The sequence below is a fragment of the Triticum dicoccoides genome, chromosome 7A (genome assembly GCF_002162155.2).
Source record: "Triticum dicoccoides isolate Atlit2015 ecotype Zavitan chromosome 7A, WEW_v2.0, whole genome shotgun sequence".
NCBI lineage: Eukaryota > Viridiplantae > Streptophyta > Magnoliopsida > Poales > Poaceae > Triticum > Triticum dicoccoides.
In genome coordinates, this window is record NC_041392.1 from 23,697,245 (window position 1) to 23,709,342 (window position 12,098).

The window sequence follows — 12,098 nt, forward strand, 5'->3', positions numbered from 1 at the left end:
GGCCGCCGTGACCAACCCTTGGATGGGGGTGGTCCATGCGTACACGATCCCGTGCCGCGGGCCCCCATCCCGGCTGGGATCTTCGGCCCCCGCCCCGGTGTGCATCAGGCGCTGCTCGCCGCCCCGGGTGGCTACCCCGTCGCGGCACCTCCGTACGCCGCCGCGGCCATGCCTGGCTACACCGCCCCTCCGGCCGCGGCTGCCGCACTCCTGCCGGCCCCTTGGGATCCGGCTCTCCTTGCGGCGCTTCACTCCGCCCCTACACCCAACATGTACACCGGAGGCGGTGACTGGTATATGGACTCCGGGGCTACCACCCACATGACTTCCAACCCTGGTAACCTCAATTCCGTATTTCCAGTTTCTACTGCATGTCGTATCACTGTTGGGGACGGGTCTTCCCTTCCCATTACTCATGTCGGTCATGGTTCCTTTCCATCTAACTCTACGCCTATTCATATGTCTAATGTCTTAGTTTCACCTGAGTTAGTCACTAATCTTGTTTCCGTTCGCTCCCTTACACGTGAAAGTCGTATAACTGTTGAATTTGACGAAGAGGGTTTTTCTGTCAAGGACGCCCATACCCGTGCTCCATCGATGTGACAGCCCGGACGGCCTCCACCCGGTGAACTCCACCGCCGCTTCCACATCCTCTTCGGTCGCTCTCTCCGCCACGGTGGACCTTTGGCATGCTCGGCTGGGACATTCGAACCCAGCCACCCTTCGTCATATTCTTAGGACTTTTTCATTCACGTGTAATAAAACCGATGATCACACTTGTCATGCTTGTCGTCTCGGCAAGCACGTCCATCTTCTGTTTAGCGCGTCCTCATCAGTGGCGTCGTATCCATTTGAGTTGATTCATAGTGATTTGTGGACATCTCCTGTTGCCAGTAATACAGATTTTTTATACTATATTGTCATACTTGATGATTTTTCGCACTAAGTGTGGACCTTCCTGTTGCGGAGAAAATCCGATGCACTCTCCGTTCTCACTACATTTTACTCCTGTGTTGCTACACATTTTGGGCGTCCCATTCATGCCTTGCAGACTGACAAGGGGAAGGAGTTCGACAACGTCGGGGTTCGCACTCTCCTTGCCACACACGACACGATTTTTCGTCTCATCTGCCCGTATACCTCACAACAAAATGGTCGCGCCGAACGGATCCTTCGCACCCTAAATGATTGTGTGCGCACTCTTCTCTTCCACGCTAATGTCCCGCCCCGGTTTTGGCCGGACACTCTCTCCACCGCCTCTCTCCTCATCAACATTCGTTCGAGTCGTGCTCGTGGGAACTTTGCACCACATCATCTCCTCTTTGGTAGCCCACCTTCCTATGATGATCTTTGTGTTTTTGGGTGTCTCTATTATCCTAGGCCTCCACTACTCCTCATAAACTCGCACCTCGCTCTGTGGCATGCATCTTTCTCGGATACCCACCAAACACCAAAGGTTATCGTTGCTATGATCCAGTTTCCCACCGAGTTTTCACTTCACTACACGTTTACTTTGACGAGAGGTCTTTTCCCTTTCACCAGGTACCGCCATCGGCCGACTCGCCATCGTCACCCGTGCCTATCAGTGCCCCTAGGGGAGGCCGCTCACTTGCGCTTGGGGCCCCTCCCGGCTTCAGGCCCCCTGCAGCGCGTGGGCCTCCCCTGGCTTCGGCTCCCCCGCCACGCCTGGGCCTCGCTCTGGGTCCGCGGTGTCGGACCCGCCCCCCTGCCGGCGGCCACGGCACCTCCGACTCCTGTTGAGTCCGTAGCCCGGTCAGCGAGCGCATCCCATGTGCCTGACCTGGGCTCCTCGACGGCTTCCGCCGGCCCGGCTGCCTCCTTGCCGGCGGCCACGCTGCCCCCAACTCCCGTTGAGTCCGTAGCCCGGTCAGCGAGCGCATCCCCTGCGCCTGACCCTGGCTCCTCGATGGCTTCTTCGCCTGCCTCATCGCCGGCCTCGTTCGCCTCATCAGCTGCGCCGCCGACCCCGCCGACCACCCCGGACACCCGCATGGTCACTCGTGCTCGCGCCGGTATTCACCGGCCCAACACGTGTTATTCTGCGTATGAGTACCTCCTCGCTGCCTCGACGTCTGCGCCGTCACCTCTCCCGTCGTCCGCTCGAGCTGCACATCGCGATCTGCATTGGCTCGCGGCGATGCAGGAGGAGTTCGACGCGCTAGTGCGCAACCGCACCTGGTAGCTTGTCCTGAGGCCACTCCATGCCAATGTCATCTCTGGCAAGTGGGTCTTCCGGCATAAGACTCGCCCTGACGGGTCTCTCGAGCGCTATAAGGCTCGGTGGGTGGTCCGCGGGTTTCGGCAGCGCGCTGGAGTCGACTTCACCGACACATTCGCCCCGGTTGTCAAACCAGGCACGATTCGCGTGGTCGTTCTTGCATGGCCATCTCTCGGAGCAGGTTTTCTGTCAGCAGTCGACCGACTTCGTCGACGTGGCTCAGCCTGACCATGTGTGCCTACTCTCCCGCTCTTTGTACGGGTTGAAGCAAGCCCCTCGCGCCTGGTACCGGCGGATCGCCGGTTTTCTGCAGCAGCTCGGGTTCCGGGCTACTCGCTCCGACGCCTCGCTGTTTGTCTACCACCAGGCTCCGGCGACCGCTTACCTGCTCCTATATGTCGACGACATCATCCTGACGGCTTCCTCGCCCGAGCTCCTTCGCCATCATACTGCTCGCCTCAGCGCTGAGTTCGCCATTAAGGACCTCGGCTCGTTGCACTACTTCCTCGACATTGAGGTGGTACGACGCGCCGATGGGTTCTTTCTTCACTAGCAGCAGTATGCACAGGACCTTCTAGAGCGGGCAGGCATGCTTAACTGCAAGCCTGTCCCCACGCCTATCGACACGAAGGCCAAGGTCTCTGCGCTCGACGGCTCACCCGCGCCAGATGCAGCGTTCTACCGCTCCATCGTCGGCGCTCTCCAATACTTGACACTCACTCGGCCGGACCTGCAGCCGTCCAGCAGGTGTGTCTCCACATGCACGCCCCTCGCGACACTCACTGGAACCTGGTGAAGCGGATTCTTCGGTACATCCGCGGCACCACGGCTCTGGGTCTTACGTTGACGGCCTCGCCCTCGACTGACCTGGTCGCCTACAGTGACGCCGATTGGGCTGCCTGCCCGGACACACGCCGCTCGACTTCAGGCTATTTGCGTCTACCTGTAGCCCTCGCTCATATCGTGGTCGTCTAAACGACAACCCACGGTATCCCGCTCCAGTGCCGAGGCTGAGTATCATGCTGTGGCCAATGTCGTCGCCGAGTGCTCGTGGCTCCGACAGCTTCTCTAGGAGTTGCTTCTTGATGTCCCGAAGGCCACCATTGTCTACTGTGACAATGTCTCTGCGGTCTACCTCTCCGCCAACCCCGTTCATCATCGTCGCAGGATGCACATTGAGCTCGATATTCACTTCATGCAAGAGCAGGTGGCTCTTGGGCGCGCCCGCGTTCTACATGTCCCACCGCTCAGCAGTTTGCCGATGTCATGATGAAGGGGTTACCGACGCCTACATTTGGGGAGTTCCGGTCTAGTCTATGCGTCACTGGTGACGTATCGACTCTGGGGGGGGGGGGGTTGAACATATATGTGCATGTATTTGTTAGGATAATCTCCTACCGGCCCCGCCTCTAGTTTCCTTGTATAGATGAGGCTGAGGGCTGCCCTTGTACCCATATATACGTGCACCGTGCACCCGATCAATATATCGAGAGTTGCATTGCCTTCAACACCGATGACCGACGTCGCCGGTGGAGGGGAGCCGCCGGAGGACGGTGCTGGAAGATTGGCCTCCTGGCGGCAGCTAGGGTTCCAAGCCGCCTGGACGGCGCTTTAGATTGCTATATAGGTTAGCTATATAGTTCGGTCCTATACTCTGTATATGTGACCAACTACGAAATACGAAATCAGAAGGAAATAAGAGCACAGGAGCGACACGTTCCGGTTGCAATAAATCGCTCCGTGTGGAATCGATCCAGCGGCATATATATCGATTGAATCGCTACGGAAGTATCCCCAGAAATAGGCCGTCGAGCTCTGCGTCAACACGTACGCCTACTCGGTTTGTGCGCACGGTGACATACATCGATCGGCAGCGCATTGACCTAATCGAAAAGAAGAATTATTCTTCCGCTGCGCTGCTTCTTCTTCTACTTCTTCGGCACGCCAAACATGGTGCAGGTGCAGCCGGACGACGTGGCCTTGATCGTCTCTTTCGCTGCTTTGTGCTGGTCGGCGTGGAGGTACTGCAGCGTCTGACCCCACGGCTGATCTGCTGCCTCGGCGACCCTACAGACTGAGGACCTTGGACGCCGGCAGTGTTGATCCGGTCATCGGCCGCGACAACGAGATCGACCGCGTCATCTGCATCCTCTGCGGCCGGACCAAGAACTGTGCCGCGCTGGTCGGAGCCGCGGGAGTCGGCAAGACCGCCATCGTCGAGGGCCTTGCCAAACGGATCGCTGCCGGGACGGTACCTGACCTTCTCGTTGGAGCCCGCATCGGGGTGCTCGATGTCGGGGCGATGATCGCTAGGACCAACTTGCGCGGCATGTTCGAGCAGCGCTTGAAGGAGGCCATCAAGCAGGCCGAGGATGAAGGGGGCAAATTGATCCTCTTCATAGACGAGATGCATATGCTCATTGGCGCAGGTGATCAAAGCGGCACCACGGACGCCGCCAACATCATCAAGCCTGCGTTGGCCCGTGGTCGCCTCCGCTGCATTGGTGCTACCACCTATCAAGAGTATTACAGGTACGTTGAGCGGGATGCGGCGCTCGAGCGGCGGTTCCAAAAGGTTGAGGTCGGGGAGCTGAGCATGCGAACGACAGTTGCCATCCTGCGGGGGCTGAAGCACAAGTACCAAGAGCACCATGGCTTGAAAATTGACGAGGAGGCACTTGTTGCTGCTGTAGAGCTCGCTGCCCGTTATATTACTGGTAAGTTTGTCATATCGTCGAGAATTGATATGAATTAGTATTACTCTTGTAAATACGTGCATCTTGAAGAAAATTGTGGATTTTGTTTTGTTCCAGGTCGTAAATTTCCTGATAAAGCAATTGATCTCATGGACCAGGCATGCACTACCGTAAAGTTGCACGCCAGCAAACAAAGAGAAATAAATGCACCGGGCGAGCTAGTCGTTGGTCCAGCTCACGTCACGCAGGTCATTCCTAATCACATATTCTGAATACTTTCTATTATTTCATTATTATATGCTCTTAATTACCATTTTCTAATACTGTTTGAAGGTTGTGAGCCGATGGACTAGAATTCCTGTCACCACACTTGATCAAGGCGAGGAAAAGCTGGCCCATTTAATAGATAGATTGCATGAGCGGGTTGTTGGCCAGAATGAAGCAGTTAACTTGGTTGCGCAAGCAGTGTTAAGTTCTGGGGTAGGTCTTGATAAATTTGATCAACCGATATGTTCTTTCCTCTTTTTGGGCTCGACCGGCGTTGGAAAGACAGAGCTTGCCAAAGCACTTGCCGAGAAGCTATTTAACAACGACAAGATGTTAGTTCGCTTTGACATGTCCGAGTATGCTGATAGTGGATCGTTGTCGCATCTCATTGGAGGATCTCGAAGGTATAACTCGTACACTTTTTGCGTATGTGTTTCTTTTTGGCACCTCATCATCATGCCTCACGTCTTGGTTTCACTTACTAAAGCTATGAAGGAGAGGGACAACTCTCAGAGAAAGTCAGACGCCAACCATATAGTGTTATCCTTTTTGATGAGGTGGATAAGGCAAATTCCTCGATTATCAATGTTTTTACTCAACTCCTCGATGATGGTATGTTGATTGATGGAAAAGGACGGAATGTACATTTCAAGAATACAATCATCATTATGACTTCAAATCTAGGATTAGAGCACCTGTCAAATGGACTGACCAGAGAAAGCACAATGGAAAATGCACGTGATCTTCTCATGAAAGAGGTCCGTATATCCCAAATTATCTCCCTTGTAATCTCATCGATGATTTTTCACAAAAAAATGCCATCAGTGAATGATAATCATATATAATACTTGTTCATGCAGGTTGAGAAATGCTTCAAGCCTAGTCTTATCAACAGACTGAGTGAAATTGCAATATTTGAACCGCTTTCACGCAACGAACTTAGGGAGATTGCAAATATCCAAATTAAGAGAATCGTTGCGATGATGGCTAATAAGGGATTTTCTTTATGTGTGACTGATGCCGCCTTGGAAGTAATTTTATCGGAATCACATGACACAGTAAGCATACCTTCTTCTATCTCTTTTTTATTTACGAGAAGCATAGCTTCTTATCACAATCACCACAACATAAAGATCTAATATCCAGTTTTAAAAATGAAAAAAACTTATTGGAGGCTCTTTTGAGTAAATATGATGTAAACCATAGAGTAGCATCACATTATCATTCTCAGGCTAGTGGGCAAGTTGAATTGACTAATAAAGAAATTATATGTCTCCCTAACCCATCGTTCCTGAATGCTTATAGGGGTACGGCGCAAGGCCTTTAAAGAGGTGGATGTGGAAGCATGTGACAGCAATTCTTTCAAATATGTTGGTCAATGGGGAAGTGTGTAAGGGCTCAACGATCTCCATTGATGCTAGGGATGATAGGAGGGGGTTGAAGTATCAAGTCCTGAATGAGCAGGAGATGGGAGATCCGTGAGGGGAGATATATTGTTTTTTTTTGAAAAGGAGGTTGAACCACCTGGGGATAATGTTGTTTTTTATTGAAAATAAGATATGTTGTAGAAGTCACTCCTATAACAAGACGAAAAAAGAAGATGAACATGAATATATAGCGGCAGCTGACATGTTGGACTAAATATGTGGGTTGTTACTGATCTACCCAGGTTTATAGTTTATTATGTTTGCTTTAGATTTATATTTCAGTAGGCAGGAAATGATCAAATGCATGTTAACGGTTTTTTCTGTAAATAAAAATAGAAATTAAACCAATCAGTTAAGCCTCAGTTTGAGCTGACTCAACAACTCAATCCTTTTTGGGTGCATAATCGGGCAAGTATCTGCTGCCCATGGCGAAGTGGAAGTGTTTGTCCTTCACAAGCCACTGCTCCCAGGATCAAGTAACTAAAGTTTGCAGACCGACCTCCGCGCGTGCTTGCTGACCCGGCGCAACAATACACCCTTTGGGCCAAGTGGCGGCATCTGGGTGGAAGATGAACGCCACGGTGCACCATACAGGAGCATCATCCGCCTTACGTGTATGACCGGGGAGGGAAGAAGAGGAAGCCCATTAGTTACCTAGGCTGAGGAGAAGCGTTGAACACTTTGTTTCAGTCCACATCTCTATTTATCTTTTGTCAGTCTACTATTGATCACGATGTGAACAAATCATGGATTAGAACGTGAGGATCAAAGCAAGAGTATTTCGTTAGTTTAAAGACGATATACATGTTAGCTCCGCCCTTGGCACCATACTGCAAGGCATTTGAAAACGCCTAAGGTGTCGAACAAAAAGGTTCTTTTTTTTGCAAGGAAGCAAACGTACAAATAGTTCATGATAGTTTGACGAGTACTTTAGCTCTCTATTTTTCAATTTGTTCCCTAATTAAGGTATTGTAGCAACTTTTAGTAAGACAAGTGTCACTTGTTACTAAAGAGTCAGGCAATGCTGTGTATTTTTGAGAAAAGCCAAGCAATGCCGTGTATTTTGAGAAAAGCCAAGCCATGCTGTTGATATGTGATTCTTAGGCAAGGAGACGATATGACGAACTACGACCTCAGTATGTGCATGGTAAATAGAAAAGGTCTCACAACCCTCGTGGAATAGTTCACACATCAGGCAAAACATCAAGAATAATATGACACAAATTGATTCCATAATATGATATGGTCATTTGTTGTCGTGCCAGAGAAACAAAAATATCTTGTTTGGGTTGCAGTTTTTTTTCTCGGTTTGTTATGAAAAAGTTAGGTCGAATAATCTCCCCTTGGAGCAGCGAAACTTTGACCACATGGTGCTACCTCCTATAAGAACTAACTAGCACATATGCCCGTGCGTTGCCACGGGAAAAAATAGTATGCATTTAAAGTTAGTGAGAATTATATGTGCAAACAAATCCTTGTGTGCACGTGAAAAAAGTTCATTTTGTTTTCGGTTTCTCCGGGTGTGAAGTAATCAATCGCTAAACCCTGTGTGCATCCTCTGCCGCCGGACCAAGAACTGCGCCGCGCTCGTCGGAGCCGCGTGAGTCGGCAAGACGGCCATCGTCGAGGGCCTAGCCCAACACATTGCTGCCGGGACGGTCCCCGACCTTCTCGTTGGAGCGCGCGTCGGGGTGCTCGGTGTCGGGGCGATGATCGCCAGGACCACCCTGCGCGGCATGTTCAAGCAGCGCTTGAAGGAGGCCATCAAGCAGGCCGAGGACGAAGGCAGTAAATTGATCCTCTTCATCGACGAGATGCACATGCTCATTGGCGCAGGCGATCGAAGCGGCACCGCGGACACCGCCAACATCCTCAAGCCGGCGTTGACCCGTGGTCGCCTCCGCTGCATTGGTGCTACCACCTCTCAGGAGTATTACAGGTATATTGAGCAGGATGTGGCGTTCGAGCGGCGGTTCCAAAAGGTTGAAATCGGGGAGCCGAGCTTGCAAACGACCATTGCCATCCTGCGGGGGCTGAAGCAGAAGTACCAAGAGCACCATGGCGTGGAAATCGACGACGAGGCTCTTGTTGCCGCTGTAGAGCTTGCTGCCCGTTATATTACCGGTACGTTTGTGAAATCGTCGAGAAATTATTTGGTCTACTCTTTTAAATTGGTGCATCTTGAAGAAAATTGTGAACTTTTTTGTTCCAGGTCGCATATTTCCTGATAAAGCAATTGATCTCATGGACGAGGCGTGCACTGCGGTAAAGTTGCGTGTAAGCAAACAAAGAGAAATAAATGCACCGGGGGAGATACTGGTTGGTCCCGGCCATGTCACACAGGTCATTCATCTCATGTCTCAGTAGCTTCTACTATTTCATTATTATGCTCTGAGTTACCATTTTCTAATCTTGTATGAAGATTGTGAGCCGGTGGACTGGAATTCCTATCACTACACTTGATCAAGAGGAGGAAAAACTGACTCGTCTAATAGATAGACTTCATGAGCGAGTAGTTGGACAGAATGAAGCACTTAGTTTGGTTGCACAAGCAGTGCTACGTTCTAGGGTCGGCATTGATAAAGCAGGTCAACCGATATGTTCTTTCCTCTTTTTGGGCTCGATTGGTGTTGGAAAGACAGAACTTGCTAAAGCTCTTGCCGAGAAGCTATTTAGTAATGAGAAAATGTTAGTTCATTTTGACATGTCTGAATATGCTGAGAGTGGATCTTTGTCGCGTCTCATTGGAGGACCTCGAAGGTTTGACTTGTAAACTTGTTGCAAGTGTATTCTTTTTTATGCTTCATCATCATGTCTCACCTTTTAATTTAACTTCCTAAAGCTATGAAGAAGAGGGACAACTCACTGAGATTGTCAGGCGCCGGCCATATAGTGTTATCCTTTTTGATGAGGTGGATAAGGCAAACCCCTCAATACTCAAGGTTTTTGTTCAACTCCTCAATGATGGTATGTTGGTTGATGGCAAAGGACGAGATGTAGATTTCAAGAATACAATCATTATTATAAGCTCAAATCTAGGATCAGAGCACCTATCAGCTGAAGTGGCGATGGAAAATGCACGTGATCTTCTCATGAAAGAGGTATGTAAATCAGACCCATACTGTCCCTTGTAAAGTCCGTAGTGATTGATCGTCATATAATACTTATTCATGCAGATTGAGAAATGCTTCAAGCCTGATCTTATCAACAGATTAAGCGAGATTGCGATATTTGAGCCGCTTTCACACAACAAATTGAGGGAAATTGTGAACATTCAAATGAAGAGTATTGTTGCCATGATGGCAAATAAATGTGTTTCTCTATCTGTGACAGATGCCGCCATGGAAGTCATTTTGTCGGAATCACACGATATGGTAAGCATAGCTACTTACTACAATCACACCACAAGAAAGATGTAATATCTAGTTTTTAACGGAAAATGTTTATTTCAGGACTTGTTTGTATGACTTGGTAACCCATGCATCCTTCTTGTATGCTCATAGGTGCACGGTGCGAGGAATATAAAGATGTGGGTACGAAAGCATGTGATGATAATTCTTTCAAATATGTTAGTTAATAGAGAAGCATGTAAAGGCTCAACGATCTCCATAGATGCCAGTGACGATAAGAGAGGGTTGAAGTACCAAGTATTGTAGAACAAGGAGATGGTAGATTTTCAAAGTATTGTACCAAGTATTGTAGAACCAGAAGTACCATTCTTATGTAGCGATGTGATTTTCAAAGTATCATGAAGAGTCTCAACTCCTGTACAGAGGAGCCGTGATGTATTTATTGATATGTGCGAGAGCCAAGTCTCGTGGGTTACAGATATACACGGGAGGAATAGAGAGATAAGAAGATAAACTGGAAAATCCCCAACTACCCCTAGTCTACATGTGTGACCACGGCCAAACAATGACTCGTGACATACATACGTGAGTTACATAATATTGACAACACTCACCTTTATCACAACTACACTAAGTTGAGATTACGTCTGAATTCTTTAAAGCTTCTAGTAGGCAATGCTTTTGTGAATCCATCTTCAAACTTATCCTTTGAAGGAATAAATCTGACCTCTAACAATTTATTTGCAACTCATTCTCTGGCAAAGTGAAAATGTATCTCAATATGCTAGGTCCTGGCATGGAAAACTGGGTTGGCAGACAAATAAGGAGCACCAAGGTTATCACACCAGAGACAAGGAGGTTGTGTTTGCACAATTCTAAGTTCTCTCAATATAGATTGGCCCCAAATAACTTCTGTTGTAGCATTTGCTAATTCTTTGGATTCTGCTTCTGTACCTGACCTGAAAATTGTTGCATGTTTCTTTGCACACCAAGAGATTAAATTTGATCCATAGAATATAGCAAACCCACCAGTGGACCTTCTATCATCCACATAGCCGGCCCAGTCAGCATCAGAAAATGTACTGATAATAGTAGATGATGATTTACTGAGTGTGAGACCAAGAGTCAACGTGCTCTTCACATACCCCGAAATTCGTTTGGCTGCTGTCCAATGAGATGTGATGGGTGCATGAAGAAACATACACGTTTCATTAACTGCAAATGAAATTCCAAGTCTAATAAGGGTCAAGTACTGAAGATCACCAACTATGCTTCTATAACTAGTGATATCCTCCTGATCCAGGAGTTCTCCCTCTGTCAGTGACAAAGAATCTGAACTAGACAATGGTGTTGCTGAAGGTTTTTAGTTTTGCATGCCAATCATGTTCAACAACTCAGTTGCATATTTGGCTTGAGATAGATGAAGGCCATTATTATTCTTAACCTCAATGCCCAAAAGTAAATGCAAATCTCCCAAATCCCTTAGAGCAAATTCAGAACCTAAATCCTTAAGAAACTTTCTTATTGCCTCATTAGATGAAGCAGTGACAATGATATCATTAGCATATATGAGAATAAAAATGGATATTTGCAGTTTGGTATAGATAAACAAGGCCCCAGAGCATGCTTTATAAATCTTTATATGGATGAAGCAGTGACAATGCTTGAAGATTCAAACTCAGCCTTGAATACCATGCTCTGGGGCCTTGTTTCAACCCATATAAAGATTTATGAAGCATGCAGACATGAAAAAGGTTTATTTTTATCTTCAAACACATGAGGTTGCTTGATGTACACATCTTCTTCTAGAACACCATGAAGAGACGCATTATGAACATCTAGCTGTCTAAGGCTCACTAGTAGAAAACAGGGCTATGGTCCAGGCCGGCTCAGCCCATTAGTCACGGTTCAGTCTAGAACCGGGAATAATGTGAGCATTGGTCCAGGTTCGTGCGGCTAAGGCATTAGTCCCGGTTCATTTAGACCTTTTGGTCCCGGTTGGTGGGATGAACCGGGACCAATGGGCCTCGCTCCTGGCCCACAACCATTGGTCCCGGTTCGTGCCACAAACCGGGACTAAAGATTAGACCTTTAGTCCCGGTTTGAGGCACGAACCGGG

The 12,098-nt window shown here is 48.7% G+C and overlaps 2 protein-coding genes across 2 annotated transcripts; both read left to right on the forward strand.

The window, feature by feature from the left end:
• The first annotated feature begins 2,828 nt into the window (after positions 1–2,828).
• LOC119332914 (chaperone protein ClpB1-like) lies at positions 2,829–6,684 on the forward strand. The gene is made up of 7 exons (XM_037606002.1): positions 2,829–2,986; positions 4,313–4,956; positions 5,053–5,183; positions 5,269–5,606; positions 5,690–5,960; positions 6,063–6,260; positions 6,508–6,684. The coding sequence occupies exons 1-7, from the start codon at positions 2,829–2,831 to the stop codon at positions 6,682–6,684; spliced, it is 1,917 nt and encodes a 638-aa protein (XP_037461899.1).
• A 1,654-nt stretch (positions 6,685–8,338) lies between these two features.
• Positions 8,339–10,285, forward strand: LOC119330018 (chaperone protein ClpB1-like). The gene is made up of 6 exons (XM_037603126.1): positions 8,339–8,753; positions 8,842–8,948; positions 9,052–9,389; positions 9,472–9,730; positions 9,806–10,003; positions 10,133–10,285. Exons 1-6 carry the CDS (start codon positions 8,339–8,341, stop codon positions 10,283–10,285), a joined length of 1,470 nt encoding a protein of 489 aa, XP_037459023.1.
• The last annotated feature ends 1,813 nt before the right edge of the window (positions 10,286–12,098 follow it).